This window comes from Mustela nigripes, chromosome 13 (assembly GCF_022355385.1).
Source record: "Mustela nigripes isolate SB6536 chromosome 13, MUSNIG.SB6536, whole genome shotgun sequence".
NCBI classification, from domain to species: Eukaryota; Metazoa; Chordata; class Mammalia; order Carnivora; family Mustelidae; genus Mustela; species Mustela nigripes.
Window position 1 is genome coordinate 84,227,258 of NC_081569.1, and position 22,481 is coordinate 84,249,738.

Sequence of the window (22,481 nt, forward strand, 5' to 3'; positions counted from 1 at the left end):
ATACTACCTCACACCAGTCAGAATGGCTAAAATTAACAAGTCAGGAAACGACAGGTGTTAGTTGAGGATCGGAGAAAGAGGACCCCTCCTACACTCTTGGTGAGAATGCAAGCTGGTGCAGCCATTCTGGAAAACAGTATGGCAGTTCCTCAAAAGGTTGGAAACAGAGCTACCCTGTGACCCAGCAATTGTCCTACTGGATATTTACCCTAAAGATACAAATGTAGTGATCCGAAGGGGGACATGCCATATAAACCCCAATGTTTATATCAGCAATGTCCACAATAGCCAAACTATAGAAAGAGCCTAGATGTCCATCAACAGATGAATGTGGTATATATCTACAATGGAATATTATGCAGCCCTCAAAAAACATGGAATTTTGCCATTTGCAATGATGTGGATGGAACTAGAGGGTATTATGTTAAGAGAAGTCAACCAGCAAAGACAATTATCATATCTCACTGTTATGAGGAATTTGAGAAACAAGATGGAGGATCATTGGGAAAGGGAGGGAAAAATGAAATAAGACAAAACCAGAGAGGGAGACACACCACAAGAGATTCTTAATCTCAGGGAACAAATTGAGAGTTGCTGGAGGGGAGAGGGTTGGGAGAGATGGAGTGGGTGGGTGATGGACTTTGGAAAGGATATGTGCTATGGTGAGTGCTGTGAAGTGTTCAAGCCTGATGAATCACAGACCTGTACCCCTGAAACAAATAATACATTATATTTTAATTAAAAAATAAAAAACCAAAACTACAGATACATATCTCTCATTAACATATATGCAAAAGTTCTAAATATAATTTTGGCAAATCAAATTCAACAACATACAAAAAGGATACATTGTGACCAATGGAGTTTATCCTAGGGGTGTATGACAGGTTTAACACTTGAAAATCAACCAATAAAAATAAGTATATTGGGGTATCTTATGGTTCAGTTGGTTCAGTGTCTGCCTTTGGCACAGGTCATGATCTCAGGGTCTTGGGATCAAGCCCTGCAATGCAGAGCCTGCTTCTCCCTCTCACTGCCTCTCCCCCTACTTGTGCTCTCTCTCTCTATCAAGTAAATAAAATCTTTAAAAACAATTAGTCTATTAAGAAACTAAAAAAGAAAAATCATATGTCCATCTCATTAGATTCATAACATTATTGTACAAAAGCCAACACCTATTCCTGATAAAAACTCTCAGTAAACTAGGAATAGGAAGGCACTTTTTCAACCTATAAACAATCAATGAAAAATCTAGAGCTAACATCATACTTAATGGGCAAAGAATTAATGCACTACTAAAACCAGGAACAAGGAAATGATATATGTTTTCATCATTTCTATTCAATATTATGTTGAATTATATGAAAAGTACTAGCCAGTGCAACTGGCAAGAGGAAGAAAAGGCATCCAGGCTAGAAAGGAAGAAATAAAACTGTTCTGTTGACAGGTGACATGCAGAAAACCTTGTGGATTCTATGAATATAATACTAAATATTACTCTATCAAGGTTGCAGAACATAAGCTGTTCAGTTGTGTTATAATATATTAAATACCATATTATGTGCTATATGTTAGAATTGTATATCTATACACTATTGATAAACAATTAGAAGTTGAAATAAATAATATTTATATAGTATAAAAATGTAAAATACTTAGGCATAAATCTGACAAAAGATGTGTAACACCTATGTGCTAGAAGCTGCAAAATATCACTAAGCAAATTAAAGACCTAAATAAATGAAGAGGTGTGTCCTGATATATATAGGAAAACTCCATATTGTTAAGATATCAAGTGTCCCCAAATTATCTATAGATTCAGTGCAATCTCAATAAAAATCTCTGCACACATTTTTACAGAAATTAGTGAGTGGATTCTAATGTTTATAAGAAAATGCACAGAATGCAGAATAGTCAAAACAGTTTTGAAGAAAAGCAAAAACAAAAATACAGTTCACGTGCTCATATGACATTTGTTCAAGGGTTATTACTGAGCTGCAATAATCAAGATGGTGTGGTCTTAGTAAAGACAGATGAACAAATCAATGTAATGAAGTAGAAAGTCCAGAGAGAGGGGCGCCTGGGTGGCTCAGTGGGTTAAAGCCTCTGCCTTCAGCTCAGGTCATGATCCCAGGGTTCTGGGATCGAGCCCTGCATCCGGCTCTCTGCTCAGCAGGGAGCCTGCTTCCTCCTCTCTCTCGGTTTGCTTCTCTGCCTATTTGTGATCTCTGTCTGTCAAATAAATAAATAAAATCTTAAAAAAAAAAAAAAAGAAAGTCCAGAGAGATACCCACATTTTTAAGACAATTGATTTTTGGCAAATGTGTATAGGCATTTTCATGTAATGGGCAAATGTGTATAGGCATATTTTCAGTGGTGAAAAATCTTTTAATCAAAGGGTTCTGGAATATTGAATATATATGAAAAATAAAACTTTCATCAATACTTTATATCATGTATAAACATTAACTCAAGATAGATACAAATCTTAGGGCATCTGGAGTGGCTCTATTGGTTCAGCATCCGATTATTGATTTTGGCTGGGGTCAAGATCTCAGGACTGTGAGATTGAGTCCCAGGTCAGCCTCCGTGTTGGGCCTGGAGCCTGCTTAAGATTCTATTTCTTCTGGATGAAAGACCTAAATATGAGATAGGAATCCATCAAAATCCGAGAGGAGTACACAGGCAGCAACCTCTTTAGCCTTGGCCACACAACTTCTTGCTAGACATGTCTCCAGAGGCAAGGGGAACAAAAACAAAAATGAACCATTGGGACTTCATCAGGATAAAAAGCTTTTGCACAGCAAAGGAGAGACAATCGACAAAACTAAAAGGCAACTGACAGAATGGGAGATGGTATTTGCAAATGACATATCTTGACAGATAAAAAGGTAGTAATCAAAATCTATAAAGAACTTACCAAACTCAATACCCTCAAAATAAAAGAAAAATCCAATCAACAAATGTGCAGAAGGCATGAACAGACATTTCTCCAAAGAAGACACATGAACTGCTAACAAACACATGAAAAAATGCTCAGCATCACTCAGCATTAGGGAAATACAAATCAAAACCACAATGAGATACCACCTCACACCAGTCAGAATGGCTGAAGTTAACAACTCAGGAAACAACAGATGTAGGCAAGGATCCAGAGAAAGGGGCACCCTCTTTCATTGGTGGGGATGCAAACTGGAACAGCCACTCTGGAAAATAGTATTGAGGTTCCTCAAAAAGTTAAAAATAGAACTACCCTATGACCCAGCAATTGGTCTTTATCAAAATGTCTTTAACTAGGTCTTTATCAAAAGGATACAAAAAAAGTGATTCTAAGAGGCACATGCACCCCAGTGTTTGTAGCAACAATGTCCACTAGAGCCAAAATGTGGAAAAAGCTCAGACGTCCATCAAAGGATGAATGAATAAGGAAGATGTGGTACACACACACACACACACACACACACACACACACCATGCGCGGATATTACTCAGCCATCAAAAGAATGAAATCTTGCCATTTGCAACAATGTGGATAGAACTAGAGGGTATTATGCTAAGTGAAATAAGTCAGCCAGAGAAAGACAAATACCATATGATTTCACTCATATATGGAATTTAATAAATGAAACAGATGAATATAGGGGGAAGGGAAAGAAAAATAAGATAAAAACAGAGAGAGAGAGGCAAATCATAAAAGACTCTTAACTATAGGGAACAAAGAGGGGGCTGGAGGGGAGGTGGGTTGAGGGGATCGGGTAACGGGGTGATGGGCATTAAGGGGGGCTCTTGATGTAATAAGTACTGGTGTTCTATGCAACTGATGAATCCCTACATTCTACCCCTCCAAGTAATAATACACTATATGTTGACTAACATGAATTAAAAAAAAAAAATAAAATTCTCTCTCTCCTTCTCCCTCTGCTCCTATCTCCCTTTCTAAAAAAACCCCAATAAATAGAGATCTTATGTAAAACCTAAAAATATAAAATTGCTAGAAGAAAACATACAAGAAAACCTTCATGACTGTGTTAAACATTTCATCCATATGAAAACAATCTACAAGAAATCTTGATAAATTGGGCTTCATTAAAATTAAAAACTTTTTCAAAGATGCTATAAGAGAATGAAACGAGGGCGCCTGGGTGGCTCAGTGGGTTAAGCAGCTGCCTTCGGCTCAGGTCATGATCTCAGGGTCCTGGGATCGAGTCCCGCATCGGGCTCCCTGCTGAGCAGAGAGCCCGCTTCCCTCTCTCTCTCTCTCTGCCTGCCTCTCCATCTACTTGTGATTTCTCTCTGTCAAATAAATAAATAAAATATTTAAAAAAAAAAAAAAAAGAGAATGAAACGAGAAAATATCTTCAAAGCCTACATCTGATAAAAGATACATAATCCAATTTAAAAACAGGCAAAAGATTTGAATAGAGACATCACCAAAAAATTTATACAGGTAGAAAATAAACAAATTAAAAGATGCTTAGTATCATTATTCATCAAGGAAATGCAAAGTAAAACTACAGTGAATACCACCACACACCTTTTAGAATGGTTAGGATGAAAAAGACTGATCCTAACAGGAGTTGATGAGGATATAGATGAGCCAGAACTGATATATGTAAAATGGGAATGTAGGTGAGTTTGGGAACTAGTTAGGCAGTTTTATAAAAATGTTAAACATACTCTTACCATATGACCTGGTCATTTTGCTCCTAGGTATTTACCCAAGAGGAAAAGAGAGCTTATGCCTATACACAGACTTGAACATGGTTGTTCTTAGCAGCTTTATTTATAATAGCCCCAACCTAGAAACAATCCAGATATCCCTCAGTAGGTGATAGATAAATTGTATTGTATCTATGCCATGGAATACTACTCAGTAATGAAAGAGAATGATGAGTACAACAACACAGATGGATTTCAAAATAATTATGCTGAGCGAAAAAAAGCAAGATATAAATAGTACCACTTAGGTAAAATTCTCAGAAGTGCAAAGAAATTTAAAGTAATGCAGTGCACTGATGAACATAAGGGAAGGGAAGGAAAAATAAAAGAAGATAAAAACAGAGAGGGAGGCAAATCATAAGAGACTCTAGGGAACAAACTGAGGGTTGCTGGAGGGAAGGTGGATGGGGAGATGGGGTAATTGGCTGATGGGCATTAAGGAGGCACTTGATGTAATGACCACTGGGTGTTATGTGCAAATGATGAATCACTAAATACTACCCTGGAAATAATATTCTACGTGTTAACTAACTTGAAATTAAATAAAATCTGAAAAACAAAGTAATTTAGAGCAGATCCAAGGTTACTTAGAGTTAAGGGAAGTAGGGCTAGTGAGGGGCAGGAATAGAAAATACAAATGAGAATGAGGAAAAAAATTGTGCATGCCTATAAATATATGTTAAAACTTGCCATATTGTACATTTATATATTATCAGTTTATTGTATCATATGGCAATAATTGTTAAATAAGATTTTTTCCCCCAGAAGTTGCTATGTTCATGTTATTTGTTCAATCCGTAATGGGTAATGATTGTGATTAAAAAATCCTTGGCTTATGCTTTTGCACTAATTTTTATATGTAAAATGTTTGGGAGAATACAAAAGTTTAGGGAACCCATCTTTTTTCAATGTTGCCCTTTGAGTGAAATACTGCAGTCTGACTATGTAATTATCTTTCGGTTTTTATCCATGGAGTGTTAGCCAATCGTTCTAGACCAACAACAAATTTCAAAATCTTTTTTCTTTCAATGTTATATAAATAATAGTGATAAACACTTTTCCAGTGTTCCCTTTGACAGAATGTGAAGACACCTGAAATTGGTTCATTATCTTCTCTGACTTGTCTCCTTTCACATCCTCAGCAGGCAGCAGTGTGCATGTCTCAGAATTCTAAAAAGCAAGTACACTGAGCTGGTATTTGGGCTGTTTGGGTTCCTGGCAATCCCATGATGTTTTTGTTCACACACATAGGGGGATTTTAGAAAGAAACTGCTGATTTGTTTCCTATGCAATAATTCTTTTTTTTTTTTTTTTTTGATGTAAATAAAATGACATTTTGAAGCTCAGGATGCAAAATATACTCGTGACCGTTAAGTGTTGGGGAGCCCTGGAGATTCTGGGTAGCAGAGATGCATGAAATTTGTCTTTGAGGGATAATGAAAGCTGGGGAGATTTCCGCCCTGGTTTCTACTTTTGGATTAAAGATGAGTCTAGAGATTGAGTCTTCACTTAAAGATTGTTCCACAGCTTTTCATAACCAGTGCATTTCAGTCGTAAAGGGGTGAAGCCAACCTTTTCACAGTGTGTTTTGCTTCTATTCTGATCTGGTCTCCCTCAGTTGCCAGGTGCCTCTAATTTCAGCTAAACTATATGGTAGTTTATGGGATCTAAAATAATTGTATTGGTCATTTTTGTTGCATTTCAAGAATGCAGGCATTAAGGAGGTCTCTAAAGGAGTAACAGCGTAATTGATATGTGGCTGTCAATGGACATTACTTTACTTTTTCTCTCCCTATAGTCAGTCATATACATTTATGGTTCAGAATCAGCAAATGTGACTGATGCTTCCGGTTAGAACCAATCAAGGCAGGTAGTCGGTAACTTTTTAAGATGGCAGTTAAATGTCTCTGCATTTCAGATGTTGATTGACATTTTGACATTTGTTTGATTTTGATTTTTTTCCCGAATTGGAGTTCAGATTATATAAGCTAAGACCTTGCACAATACTCATTAAATTTCTTACCCATGAAAAGTTATACAAATGTGTATAGATATATATTTTAAAACAATTACTTTGGTTGAAACCTATTAAAAAAAGAAACATTAATTTTATCAATTATATTCTGTACTGTATTTTTCACGTCATAAGATGCTTGATAATCTCATATTCATCTATTTTGCTTTGTTTTTTTGCTCTTGGCTAGAGTGATCCAGATACTTGAAATTTTTGCTGCTCTTTTAAATTTCAAAACACTTACTTTGAATATTATCATAGTTCAGTTATACAGATAAGACAAGGAAGACCAGACTAATGATTAACTGAAGTTTAATAAAAAGTCAAATTATATATAAGATATATGTGTATCTCTTAAACATTTTTAAAGCTAACTTAGTCTGGGATCATACAGCTTTTCACCTGGACACTTGAGATATCCTTTCATTTGGTTCATTTTGTTCTCAGACTGTAAGGTGGCGCCAGTCATTCCCACGCCCTGGTGTTCGTATCCTATATAATTCGCTTCCCTTGAATATGAGCAAGACCTGTGACTTACTTCTAGCCTGTAGAATATGGCAAAGGTGAAGGGATTTTCAGGTGTAATTAGGGTCCTGGATCAATTGATTGCAAAATCAGTTGATAATCCAGATTATCCTGGGTGGGACTGACTTATTCAGTTAAGAGCCCTTAAAAAAGAGGGTCTAGGCCCTCCCTAAGGTAAGACACTCTCCCCCTTGTTGGCTTTGAATAAATAAACTGAACAAAGCAAGTGGGCGTGTTGGAAGAAGGCCAGGTGATGAAGAGCTATAAAGGACTTTTAGGAGCTGAGGGTAGCCTTCAGGAGGAACTAAAACCTTCAGTCACGTAGCTGCAAGGAAGTGAATCCTGCCAACAACATGAGGGAGCTTGGCAGTGGCTCTTTCCCCCGTTGACCCTCTGGTGACTCAGCTGACAGTTGGATTGCAATTTGGTGAGGTCTGGAAGCAGAGGACTCAGCTAAGCTCAGCTTCTGACCTATCGAAACTGTGACATAATTAACTGTGTTGTTTTAAGCTGCTAAGGCTGTGGTAACTTGTTACACAGAGATAGGAAACTCATACAGTCAGTCCCCTCATCTCTACTTTCTTCTTATTTTTCTTTCTTGTTTCACCTAACTTGGCGTTTCTGAATGAAAACTTTGATAGTATTTCTCCTCTGCTTAAAATCGTACAATAGCTTCCTCTGGCCTAAAAGATGAAGTCTAAACATCCCATGTGTGTTAAGAGTCTTCATGATTGGCACTCACCTGACTTTCCCTCTCCTCATGCTTTCCTTACGCATACTGTATGCTTTTATCATCAAAATCACCATTATAAAACACCCTCTCACTCCCATTCCCTTGCATATGTTTTTTGTCTTTGGTTTACTTATTCTCTCCACTCCTTGGTAGGCAATAGGGTTATTCCCCAGTGTTCCTAATTACTCCTGGGTAGATAGTAGGATGGTACTTCCATTCCCGTCGAAGCTAGGTGTGACCATGTGACTTACTCCGGCAAATGAAAACAGAGCAAAGGTGACACACGTGTTAGAGAGCCAGTGCATTATTTATGACATCCCCTTTTGTTGCTTCGAGCAACTGGTGACGCTCCAGATGGTGGAAGCTCCATCAGTCTGGGACCCAGAGTGAGAAGATACGAAGAGCTCCCAAGGTAACCTGACGGGTTTTGTGAACAAATGTAAATGTTTGTTATGAATCAGTAAGATTTGGGGTGTTTGGGGTCCTGTGGTCTATCTTGCACTATACTGACTGAAATATCCCTCTTTCTTGTGGATATATACATCCTATAGGATTAGCTCAAATGTCTGGCCTACCTAGGTAGAGTGGAAGGGCTTTCTTTGTGTTCCAAAAAATCTTAAATATACCTCTTTGTCTCTTTAATATCTATCTCATAGATTGCTGTGAAGATTACTTGTGTAAATATATAAGGTGCTTATTAGAAATGACTGGCACACTGTAAGTGCTCAAAAATATTAGTTATTATTATTTTATAATACTTTTCTTGTTTTATTGCAATTAACTTTTAAATGTTTGTCTTCTTTTAGACTGCTCATTTGGAGAGCAAGGACTATGTTCTCTTTCACTGTTGTATCTTAGTCACCTGGTCTAGTACCTAGGACATGATAAATATATATTTAACATATGCCCAAAATACCTATTTCTAAGTTCCTTCATGTAGAACTGTAGCGCCAATGTGTATTTTGTTACCAAAACTCTCAGACAGTGTGAATAAGAAAGTTATGTTTCTTACAGCTGTTGAACAATGAGGAACAGTTACAAGACTACATTGAAGATTTTAGTAAACTTGCATTCAGTCAGTGACCTTGGACAAGTTATTTAACCCTTTATTTAATCCTTTAAGTTTCTTTTTCCTCATTTGTAAAATGGGTACCTACCTACCTCATGTGGTTGTTATAAGGAATTAATTAATTTTTGTAGAATAACACAGTGCTTGGCACATAGGGAAACCTTTATTTATTATGATTTTTTAATTGCTTGACTTACATATATTGTGAAATAATTACCATAATAACTTTCGTTAGCATCCATCACACAGATACCATAAAAAAAAGCCAAAAAAGAAAAAAAATTTTTTTCTTAATTTTTTGTTATTTGTTGTTATTAGTTTTTGTTTTCATCTTTGGCTTTTCCCTGAACTATTTGTTTAGGTACTGTTTACAAAGGTATGAGTCTAATACCTTCCCCTTTATTTTTCATAGAAATGATTGGATAATTAATAATTTATACCACACACCTTACATTTCACACTCTAATTGCAAGTAACATGAAACAATATTGTGTGTATTTAACCATTTGAATTAAAAATGACAGCAGTTGTTTCTACTATCATTGTATAAGAAATTCACTAATGTACTTAGCATTCTCAATGTGATAAAATTCTACAAAGAAAACTGTGCTTGTCCAAAGAGATGTGAGCAGTGAAAAGCACATCTTACATATCTTTCCTGCCAATATCACAATTACATCGTTTCTATCTCAAAGAACCAAGTATTATCTGTATTAAATCTAGATGTACCATTTTTTACAGATCCTTGCATCTTTAAAGGTAGCTGCCAAAAATACTCTCAATGGGTAATCTTTAACTCATTCTAGAAAGCCTGTTCAATTCTTTTCAAATGAAATTGCAATCTAGTTAAAACTAAGTGTCCCTTTAGAAACAGAATAGAAGAGTGAAGAAGATTAAAAAAGAAAACGGTCCCAAAATGTGACTCATTCCTCTGGTTTGAGGTTTTAAAGAGACATGCAAGGGAGAGCAGAATATAGATTTTCATTTCGTGGTGAGTAAAAAATTACCTGAGTGGTAAAGTGGATACCGTTTTGCATGAAATACTGCAATTTCTTGAAAGAGTAATCTGAAAACTTATTTGGATTGTTGTTAGCAAAGTTCACACCAAGTTTCTTCAAAACATAGCTCCTAATCTTTTCCCAGACTTTTCACAGAACTATAATGGTAGAATGAGGAAAATATTTTGATATTAGAAAAGATTTCCTCTGCATTGTAATGAAACCCCCAATTATCACAGTCCATTATTCTAACAAAGTTTATATTGTGAGCTCTTAGTTCTTTTCTCTTTCATAAACCATGTTCCAAAATTAATTGCAGTACTCTGAAATGTTAACTGTGGTGAGTGAGCATTTGGAATTGATTTGTTTCTTATAAAACATTTTGAAGGTTAGAGGTATCTTTAAATGGTTGGGCCAGATTTTCGTCTACCTAACTTTTAGAAGAAATGGAACTACTTTCACTACCTCTTAGAACTTTTCTGTGACGTGGCTTTGCTTTTTGTAAAATAGGAATAGTTTATTGCTACTTTAATCAAAAGTGATATGGTGGATATTTGAAAAATAGGATTCTTATACATTTTTAACTAAAATGATTCAGTGGAAACTGTTTTGTTTATGTATCTGTTATTTCATCCCAGGACACTTCTCGATGACATAATTCATATGTAGAATTGGCAATTATATATTTATTTTAATACATAATAGGACTTGATTATAGTGCCACTGTCACCGATATATTCTGGTGCCATAGAGGTTAATATCAAATATTTAAGAATCTAACGGTTAACAAGTAATGATATGACAGCTTGTGTTTATAGCACTTAACTGTACTCATCTAAGCAACAAAATAAGAACAAAAGCAATTTCTTCTAGGATGCAACATTTATTTCCTTTTCTATAAAAGTAAATACTACACAAGAAGAGTCATTTGGAAAAAGGCTTTTATGAGCAAAACATGCCATGTTTCAACTTTCTAATTTATAATAACATCTGCATTTTCAGAGGCATAATTGTCAGTCACAAAAAAGCACCATATTTTAATATGGGAAAAAGGTCATTGCTGTCCAAATAGTCCCTTACATAGGGTAGTATGGGTGATGTGCTTGGGTCTGGAAATCAGACAGACCTGGGCGTCTTCCTTAGTTTCTCTTTCTTGCAGTGTGGGACAGGCAAGTGACTCAGTGTCTCTCAGGTTTGTCACTTATAAAGTGGCAATGATAGCATCTATCTCCCAAGGTTGCTGTGAGGTTTAAATAAACCCTTGTTGAACATATTGCCTGGTACAGAGTAAGCACTTAATACCTATTACTATTATTATGACAAGTATAGTGCTTTATATTTTACACTTTACAAGGTACTTTCACATACAGTCTCTCATTTGAGATAATTAGTTCCTGGATGACAGTACAAATTTTATCACAGAAAGAACTACGTGCAAATATTTAATAAGCATGATTGCTATTGGATTTGCTCAGATGGAAAAGCAGCAGATTACATTCCCTTTGCTTTGATGTGAGATCACAATGTGTTAAAGGTACAATTTTTTTTCTTTTTACTTAAATTGCACTGACTTCAAATCACTTTAAGACACAATTTCATTCACTCACCCTTGCCTGCCTTTATCCCACAAAGCTATCTTTTATACCCACTTTATATTTGGGGAAGAGAAATGTGAACAAACTTCCTGAAGCCAGGGAGGGCAGTCAGCTCTCTAACCAGCCCTCACTAGATGATGCAATACTCAGAACACGCTATCTTCTGCTCTGGTGCTCGACGGATCCTGAAATTTTCAAATATTGTTGGTAAGCATTTGAATGCACAGAAGTGAAAAGCAGATGCCAAAACAGTGGCGGTATGAATGAAGCCTTTGGTAGCAGTCCTGACACCCAGTCTTGTCCATTTATGCCTTTAATCTTCTCAGTGATCGGCAAGTGTTCAACCCATGCAAAAAAATACCCTGTAACCTCCGACCTTAAGAAGATGAAAAAATGGTTTGGGGAGCAGTTAAAGGCCCCATTATATGTGAGTAATTTTATTTATTTATTTATTTTTATGAGATTTCCTGAAAGTACTCACATTTAACCCCCAGGCTGAGAATTTTTTGTTCTCTCTTGGTCTGGATGGAGTTAGGTTCTTGCCAGAAGGAAACGGGGAAGTATTAGTAATAGTCTCAGAAGAACCTGTGAGCACACTCTGCTTTAGGGGTATTTCTAGAGGCGAATGACAATGGCTGCCATTCTGTCACCCTGAAACATGCTTGTGGTAGCGGTGGCCAGTTTGCATACGCAGCAAACGTTGCAGTTGAGCTCATTGACAAATTTCAGTTTGTTCCGGGGGGGAAAAATATTCTAAGAGCCTTGTGGGAAAACGGGACGTATGTGGAGCCACTATTATTCCATTCCGATTTCAGCACATTGCTATTTATGAATGGCTTCCTTTTAATTAGGTGTTTAATTTAAAACAGAACTAGTGACTGTAACAACCCCCAAAGCTCAAACTTGGAACATTAGCCATTTGATGGGGGTGGGGTGGGGGTTTAGAAAGACTTTGAGTCATAAGGTTATAATTGATTGTATGGCACATGAAAGAATTCTTTATTATTTTACAGGATAACTAAGAAAACATTATGAAAACAGCTTCCCCTATTAAATAAAACCTAATTTGTTTCTCAGAATTACATTTTTTTGGGTAAAAATTTCTACCTCAGTGAACATTTATTTTTACTTTTTGAGTGGGGATAAATTAGAAGAGGTCTTTAATTTGGGTATTTAACAAGAAACCTTATTTTGAAAAGGCAAAAGCAAAAGTATTTTTCAATATCTTGTTCCCCTTTGCAGGTAGTTTCCAAGTCTAAAGCCATGATATAGGACAAAAGCAAGTGGAAACGGACCTTACATTATTAATGGTCACAGGAACAAAAGCCTACTAAACTGAGTCATCAGTAAATTACTATAACCCCAGGACTCTAACACCCTTAAGGAAAAACATGGCATGCTTGGCAAATAATACTTTAAGGGTTTATTTAACAATTTTCTCCCCAGATAAAAATTAAAAGTGTTTCATGGAGTCATTCTGAGATAATCTCAGATGTATTAGCAAAAAGGAACTGGTCTGTTTTATACTTCATGGGGGAAAACGTTCGTATTTTAGAATAGCATTCTGTGATTATTTTTAATGGGAAAATAAAATATAGGTGACTTCTCCAGGAATCAATATCCTCTTTTCTCCATTCGTGGTGTTTTGCAGGCTGATTAATTTGCAGAGGTTGGGTTTGATTGCTGCTGAAGTAGAAAGCGTTATAGATTCTCTGTTATTCTTCACTCCACTTGGCCGAGGTCTATGGTTCTATCTGTATGTATTTATCTACCTTTCCACATGGTGCTTAGCACTGTAGCTCTGGGCCTCTCCTAAACATATTGTGAAAATCTATTGTACTGAACTCTCAAGTCTCTTGCTGTGAATAGGTAACTACTCTGCCCGCTGCCGCTATCCCCCCCGCCCCCAGGAGAGCTGTTCCGTTAGGTAAAGGTAAATGAGCCAGACAGAAACAGGCATTTAGAAAACAGCTTTGTGTGTATACGAAGGATGTATCCAGCTAAGTTTTAAAAGCAAAAAGAGGTCACACAATTTATATAATTCCTATAGCAATTAAAGAAATGATGACAGAGCCAACTTGCTCAACATGTGGCATTTGTAAATGGTTGGATGGAGGAGCGCAGTGTCTCTAATCTCTGACACTCTTGCGCACTGCCCCAGTTTGTTATCCCAGATACAGATTTTTTTTTTTTAGTTTCTGGTGAACAGTTAATTACATGAACTAGATCAGCGATATTCTCTATATCAACTTTTTTCAAAAGTTTGAGAGAAATAAAGCATAAAAAAAGGGTTGGTGTTGTTTTGTCTAGTCTAGCCGGAAATGTTTCTGATAGATCACTTCTTTAATCAAATATTTCTCTATATTTGAAATATTTCAACTTTGAATTATTGAAAGTCCTCTGACTTTTAAGTGTAGGTATTTTGAAGTTGTGGGGTTGTGTGTGTTGACAAAAACTGGGTAACAATTGTATAGCTTCAAAGGTTAAGTTGATTTAAATACAGACCAAATCTAGTATAACATAAAAGCCTTTCAATATACTTGATCCATTTTTTTAGTCATTTGATAACTTATTGTACAGCTTATTAGAGTGACCATCAAGACCACATTAAAAATGAAAACTCTTTAAAGTCATGCCATTTAGAAGGGTAACTTGATTATAAGCTAAATATATCATTTATGCAGGGATAGACTGATGCCTTAAAAAAATTCCTCAATTGGGTTTGTTGAAAATATTAATTTATAATATTTAATTCATTACCTTTTCTGAAAAATATAGTATTAAGTATTTTGATATAAAGTATACATATAAAATACTTTGAATTCTTTCCCAGAAGCAAATCCAGAATCATATTGGTGAATAAACATTGCTCTAGCAAACAGCTCCTTAGGAAATCTGCTCCCAATTAACCTTATAGACAAGTGAAAAAAACATCTTCTAAAAACAGATACATTTATTTCTGTAAAATTGTGAATTCCTTAGCATTTCTGCAATGTTGAAATAAACTGTTTTCAATCTGTATTTATAGATCAGAGTTGGGAGCAATTTCTATGTCCTTTATAAACAGCCTTGACTGCCTACACTGAGTTCAAAACTGCCTTAAAATGTGTCATTTTTTTGTATACAAAAGGCATTCTAAAATTGTATTATGCAGTTATTGTGCTGAAAGAATGACCCTTGCCATGCTTTGTTTACTGAATGTCAAATTTTCATTTGTATTACAGCTGTGTACCATAGCAGTTTCGGTTTTGTATGAAGGGCAACTAATGTACAAAACAGTCAAACCACAGAGCAGTAATTAGTCTGGAAAAGATCAAAGTGTGCTCTTCTAAATCCAGCCAATTTGCTCTGGGTGTGCAAAACCAATAGTCTTTCTTTTGCTAAGGTCTCTTATTAATTTTTGCTTTCGCTTGTTGCAGAGCAGCTGCTTTACTGTCAATCCAACATCCTGCTTAAAAAAAAAAAATCCATTTTGATGCCACAAATGCAATTTCAATGGGTTTAGGAATAATAACCAGCTTTTTTTTTTTTTTTCCCCATCCCACTTCTAGGAGATAGAAACTTGAAATGAAAGTTTTCAGCATCTGTAAAGTGAAAGAAAGCCACATAAGGCAGAGCCCTGTTTGGATTTGTTGCTCTAGAAAGAGCTGAAGCAGTGTGATCTGTAAATACTTCTGCTTTTAGTGCTTTTAACCAGCTCTGCCCTTATCACTATATGTCTGTGGCTCTTTCTCCTCTTAATATGAGGGTTCTTTTAAAAAAATACTTACGGTCGCATTGTGGTTTCTCACGGAAAAATAGAATCATCCAAATTATTAATTAAGTGCGATCCAACAGGAAAGAAATCCTTAAATGAATAGTTTGCATATCAGGATGAAAACATGAAAATAAGTACTATCACTTGCTATTCCCTTGATGTAATTATTATTACTTTTTAGTGAGTATGAAACTGGTAATTAAAGTTGGTAGTTGAACTGGTAGGTGAAGGTAATGATTAAACTTCATCATAGAAGTTAAGTGAATAGAACTTGTGAAGGGAAAGAGTATGATATCACTTACAAAATAAAATATGATCTTGGAGAAGATATTTTAAATGTAGTGTATGCATTTCTCCCCTTCTCCATTTTTGTTATTTCTCTTCTCAATATTCTCTCTGGCAAAGGAGGGAGATAAATAAACTAGTTAGTTTATTGATTCCTGTTAATATGGGAGCTTTTCTATAATTGTTACCTCGACCTCTGTTCAAATATTGTGTGTGTGTGTGTATTTTAAGTAAATTTCTTGAATGTTAACATGTATTAGCTGAGTGAATATATTTTTGTGTTTGCTGTTGCAGCAATTTTCCTGGCTTCACAACAAACCATTTAAATTTGATTCTGAGTTACAGTTCACTCCAAACATGTGCCAAAAATTTGTTTTAGTGTCAATGTCACTAGCTAAGTAGACATTAAAATACAGCCAAGTAAAACAAAAAGTGTAATGATATACAGCATTAGCATAATAAAAAGAAGCACATACTGCAATTTACAATAATTGATTCATAAACAAATATGTAATGCCCCTGAAACAACCAAAAAGGTTTGTTCTGGAAATGTCTTCAATTGAACAGGAATTTAATGCTTTGGAAAAGCAACAAAATGATCATACAGAAAAGTTAAGGTATCTCTTTCTTCATGCAACAGGTACAATCAGGCACTAAGTCCTGATTTTACTCTCAATAAATCATGACATACTAAATGAACTCGAGCTTTGGAGATCTTCATCCTTTTAGAATATTTGTTCATGTCTTATTAAAATCGGTTGTTACCTCTATCACCCTTGTGATACATTCTGTTTTCCCCACTCCATTCCATTATTTGAGGGGCTCTAAAGATGATAGTGAGTGGGAATAAATCTACCCCAGAAATGAGTATCCAACTGACATTTATAGCTGCTACTGTATAAAGCCCTCATTTCAGGTTCAAATAAAATTCCATTGATTACCTTTCTCCAGCATCATATAGGCTTTAACATGAGTCTTTCTTTTAAGAAAACTTGAGGGGAACCTGGATTGCTTAGTTGGTTGAAGATCTGACTCTGGGTTTTGGCTCAGGTCATGATCTCATGGGTAACGAGACGGAGCCCTGAGTTGGGCTCCATGTTCAGCAGGGGAGTAGTCTTGCGATTCTCTCTCTGTCCCTGCCCCTGCTTGCACTCTTCCTCTCTCTCTAAAATAAATATTTAAAAAACCCCAAAACTTAAAACAAGGTATTTATTTAGCAAGTAAAATGGCCCCAGGGAATGTGCACACAATCTTATTTAGAAAATTCTGAAAATTTTTGGACTGAGGTTTTTTTTTTTTTTTTTAAAGATTTAACTTATTTATTTTGGAGAGAGAGAGAAATAAATATTTATTTGAGAGAACAAGCAGGGGGAGAGGCCCAATGAGAGGGGGAGAGAATCCCAAGCAAACTCCCCACTGAGCACAGAGTCCCATACAGGGCTTGATCCCAAGATCCCAAGATCATGACCTGAGCAAACATCGGGAGATGGCCACTTAACTGACTGAGCCACTGGGTACTCCTGGACTGAGATTTTCTTTAAAAATTGAAGTTTAAGTGACGTATAATGTTATATTAGCTTGGTGTACAGCGTAATTATTCAATGTTTGTATATATTGCAAAATGATCACCACAATAAGTCTAGTTAAATCTATCACCATACATAGTAACAGAATTTTTTGTGTTGAGAATTTTTAAGATCTACTCTCTTAGCAACTTTCATATTTACAATATAGTATGGACTGAGATTTTTAAAGAAGATATTGGGGAAAATAAGATGTTCTGGAAAACTCAATAGATTTTCTTTTTTCCAAAGAAGAAGAGAAACTAATATGCAAACTGTGGACTGTTAGTCTCATTTTCAAGCTAGATTGAATTACTGAGAGGGTGGTTTGTGAATCCTTGCAAAAGTAATGATCTCTGGCCAGTGCAGTAAGGCAAGAAAAAGATATAAAAAATTCAAGGACTGGAAATTCAAGACAATTAACAGACTCTTAAAACTAATAAAAGAGTTCAGTGAGGTTGCTATATAGAAGACCAACAGTAACCACAACAAAAATACCAACAGAGTTCTTCTATACTTGCACTAACTAAAAATATAATGGGTAATATGATGCCTTGCATTATAGCAAGAAAACTTAAAGTATCTACCTAGAAATTGACCTAAGAAAATACTTTTGAAAAAATATTAAAATTCTATTAAGAGAGGTAAAGAAACTTTTGCCTAATATGATCACACCTTTTAAAAGAAGAATTTGAAACACAGTCGGCACTGAGGAAATATTCAGTGAATGAATGAATGAATGAATCTCTATAGATGGAGAGAGAGGTCATTCTCATTAATGGGAAAGTTAAGACTGTAGAGCGCTCAATCATTTTATTTTTTCGGTGCAGATCAAATATAGTAGGGGATACTGGAAGGAAAAGAAAAGGGACTGGAAATGTAGTGTAAGGAAGAACAACAAAAAAAGGAAAAATAAAATAGTTGGGATGCAGTTTACTGATGATGATAGGGTGCCATAAACCCATCAATTCAGTAATAGGTGCTTGGGAGCCAGGAAGGGCAAAAAGACATGCCATGAAATTTTCAGTTAACAGACATTAGCAAGTGATGATATGAAGCTGGAATTTCTGGTTGATGCGCTTGATAGTCATCACTAAGGAGAGCTCCATAAACCTTTCGATGTGTTGACTTGAGCAAGGCAAAGTGAGATAAGCACCAGGGAAATGTCCTGTTCTTAGGTCCATAGACATAATGGCAAATACACAGCATAAAGAGAAGTGCCTAAACAATATCACATGCGAAAAAGAATTAAAAGTTAATTTTAAACTCAGTATGAATTAGCAGGATGACATACTTACTTTTTCCCTCCTCAGAAAAACCTAAAACAGTCTATTTTTAAGCTGCATTAATAGAGTAACAAAGTGTAATCATACAAGCTGACAACTTTCAACTCTGTAAGCCCAGCCTTCTGCCATAGTATTTATCTCCTATAACATCTTGGTGTAGGAGATAGGGATAAATGTAGGATTTAGCAGGTATATTAGCTTTTCCTCCTAACCCTGCTGTTCTCTTGGTATTTTCTGTCTGGGAGGACCTGTCTTGGTGCGAACCTACTACCAATGAAGTCACTCTTGCCCCAAACTAGGCAGTCAACTTATCCTTATTTTGGTCTTTCTCTGATCCTTACATACATTGGTTTTCCAAGTTCTAGTCACTTCAGCAACTGTTCTAGTCACTTCAGCAACTGTTCGTCTCTCTGTCAATTACTACTGGTTTTTAATTTGGGACTAATTATCTCTACTTTACTGTCAGATAGTTTCCTTGTTCATCTGTCTCCAAATTTGCTTGGCTGTCTACACCATTTCTAGAGTGTGCATTCAAAACACAAATGTGATCATGTTATTTCCCAACTCTAAAACTTCCAGTAGACATTCATCCAGTCTTCCCATTGTCTATGTGCCCTATCTATAGCCATGTTGGAAAGAGTGCCTGGGTGGCTCAGACAGTTGAATGTCAGACTCTTGATTTCTGATCAGGTCATGATCTCAAGGTCATGAAATTGAGTCTGACATCGGGCTCTGCGCTCAACACAGAGTCTGCCTGACCCTTTCTTGTTCCTCCTCTCTCTAAATAAATATTTAGATAGATAAATACATAAATAAATAAAATCTTTATTAAAAAAGAATGGAGCATGTATATTCAACATAAATATGTAAAATAAGTATATAATGTAAATATTTCATACATCATAAAACATACACAAAACAAATTTTAAAAGGATGAGATACAATAGGAATTTAAATCTTCAGAATATCATGTATTAATAAAACAAATAAAAACCTATTTTTGCAGTGTGCTTTAATGTGTTTCATTTTTTAAAAACTTAGCTTAGGCAGTCGCGCAGGCAGCGGCTGCGGGAAGCCGGACACCCGGTGTCCTGTATTACAAGTTTAGTGGCTTCACGCAGAAGTTGACTGGAACATGGGCTTCCGATGCCTATAGCCCGCAGGGATTAAGGCCTTTGGTTTCCACAGAAGCACCACCTATCATCTTTGCCACACCAACCAAACTGAGTTCTGATTTTCCTGTATATGATTATGCTGGGAAAAACAAAGTTCCCGAGCTGCAGAAGTTTTTCCAGAAATCCGATGGTGTGCCCATCCACCTGAAACGAGGCCTGCCTGACCAAATGCTTTACTGGACCACCATGGCGCTGACGCTGGGGGGGACCATCTACTGCCTGATTGCGCTCTACATGGCTTCGCAGCCCAGAAACAAATGACTTGAGGCTGCAGAGGACTGGTTTGCTTTTTGGCATAAACCCTTTGAATTTTCATTTTTCACTGCTCTGTAAACATTTTCTTTTTTACTTGAATGGTTTACTTAACATTTTCCCAGAGAAATAGGAAGATATTAAGGCGGTATTTTGGTTTATGAAAAGCACATTGGACAGTTAATACTATTGCTTAAAGAAATGCTGCTGCTCCTTGGGCTCCTGATTTCCCTGGAGGTTCTAGAGGGAGGCTGCACACAGGCTCTTTGACAGTAGTCTGTGCTGAGGTCCTTAGGGACTCACAGTGGTGTTTTTGAATGTGGGGTACAGAGGCCTTTCTGGATTTGGATGTGATTGAGGAAGGTAGAGAGAAACCAAGGCCAGGAGTATGAAATGGAGGTTTATGCTAGTAGACACCATGGGGTTTTTTCCTTCTTGCAGTAAAATGTTAAAAATTATTTGCAGCCTGACTCTGTTCATTGGACAGTTTGTTTCCAAGGGTTATTTGCCTCACCTCAGATCTTTAGTGAAATTTTAGGTGTAATTGTTTGTATTTATTCCATCTCGGGAACAGAAGACACCTGTTGAGTGTTGTACTTTAGACCAGTGTGTTTTATTAATGCAGCTGTGACACAAAGCCTCCTTTACCTTTTCAAAATGTTATGGCTTTAAATTATGAATTATTTTGATTGTGGAATAAATACATGAATGAAAAATCTCAAAAAAAAAACCCCAAAAAACCAAAAAACTTAGCTTAACCTAATTTTGGTATAGTGATTCAGAATTCAGTTTATTTTGAGATTTGCTTTTGATTGCTACAGTGGTTAAACACAGGATACTTCAAAAACAAATAGAAGTGCATCATTGGTTATAACTAAAATATAATTTTTATTTTTCAGTCCATCCATCAGTTATTCATTTTTTCATGAAATTTGGCAATATATTTTTATCTTCCATAATTTCAATCAGTTGTTCTTGTGAGCTAACTAAACGGTGTTATACTTCAGTATTTTTAAACAAGAAAACCCTACTGAAACCTTTTATTTACAAAATTTTACAAGTTAGATAATTTAATTTTCATGCTTTTATATGTGTAGACATGAGAACAACACTTTTGCATTGCTTTTGGGTAAAGGAAATCACACAATAAAGGAAATAAAGGAAAAATTTCAAGACCATATGCTCTGTCGTCCATACACATTTCTTTTGAAAAACAGTTGCTTTTTCACTCATTGCTAAGCTCTCACCTTTATTCTGAAAGGACAGATTGTCTATTTATTAAAGACTTAATTTTTTAGAGCAGTTTTAGATTTACAACAAAATTGAGAGGAAGGTACAGAGGTTCCCCATACGCCTTCTGCCCCCACACACGTCTCCTCCATTAGCAATATCCCTCACCAGAATTATATCAAAATATCAAAGTGATATTTATCAAAGATGAATCTGCACTGCCAAATTATGTTTGTCCAAAGTCCATAGTTTACCTTAAAGCTGACTCTTGCTGTATAATCTGTGGGTTTGAACAGACACATATTAACATATATCCAGCATACAGAGTCTGTCCCTGCCCTCAACATCTGTGCTCTCCCTGTTTTCTTCCTATCTCTCACTCCTGACAGCTGATTTTTTTCCTTGTCTCCATAGTGGTTTTTTTTGCATATAGTTTGAGTCATTCAGTATGTACCCTTTTCAGATAGGCTTTCTCTAACTCATAGGGATTTAAGTTTCCTCCATGTCTTTTTCATGACTTAATAGCTCATTTCTATTCAGTGCTGAATAATATTTTATTGTCTGGCTATACCAGTTTATTTGTCCATTCATCTACAGAGGGACATCTTGGCTGCTTCCAAGTTTGGGCAGTTGTCAACAAAGCTGATATAAATATCCCTGGGAAGAGTTTTGTGTGGACGTAAGTTTTCATCTCCTTTGGGTGCAGACCAAGGAGGGTGATTACTGGATCATATGGTGAGAGTACGTTTCGTTTAGTTTTGTAAGAAACCAAACTGTCTTCCAAAGTGGCTGTATCATTTTGGATTCTCACCAGCAATCAACAAGAATCCGTGTTACTCGGGACGCCTGGGTGGCTCAGTTGGTTAAGCAGCTGCCTTCAGCTCAGGTCATGATCCCAGGGTTCTGGGATCGAGTCCCGCATCGGGCTCCTTACTCGGCAGGGAGCCTGCTTCTCCCTCTGCCTTTGCCTGCCTCTCTGTCTGCCTGTGCTCACTCGCTCTCTCTCCCTCTGTCTCTGACAAATAAATAAATAAAATTAAAAAAAAAAATCCGTGTTACTCTACATTCTTGTCAGCATTTGGTGTTGTCAGCCTTCCAGATTTTGGCCATTCTGATGGGAGTGTAGGGATACCTCATTGTTGTTCTAGTTTGCATACTCTGATGAAATATGATAGGGACACTCTCTTCATATCCTTATGCTGTCTATGTCTTTGGTGAGGTGCATGTTCAGACTTTCTGTCATCTAGGTTTTCTCTTCTGTTAACTTCTAGAGTTTCATAG

At 36.3% G+C, this 22,481-nt stretch overlaps 1 protein-coding gene across 1 annotated transcript; it reads left to right on the forward strand.

Moving 5' to 3' along the window:
* The first annotated feature begins 11,912 nt into the window (after positions 1-11,912).
* Positions 11,913-20,136, forward strand: LOC131999415 (cytochrome c oxidase subunit 7A-related protein, mitochondrial-like). Its single transcript, XM_059372141.1, has 2 exons — positions 11,913-12,080; positions 19,590-20,136. Exons 1-2 carry the CDS (start codon positions 11,913-11,915, stop codon positions 19,977-19,979), a joined length of 558 nt encoding a protein of 185 aa, XP_059228124.1. The 3' UTR covers positions 19,980-20,136.
* The last annotated feature ends 2,345 nt before the right edge of the window (positions 20,137-22,481 follow it).

Excerpts from the sequence above, each read along its gene's own strand:
- LOC131999415 (XM_059372141.1), top strand. The coding sequence starts at position 11,913 with ATGAATGAAGCCTTTGGTAGCAGTCCTGACACCCAGTCTTGTCCATTT. Across the intron at positions 12,081-19,589 it reads AGTTAAAGGCCCCATTATAT|GCAGTCGCGCAGGCAGCGGC; the intron begins GTGAGTAATTTT and ends AACTTAGCTTAG.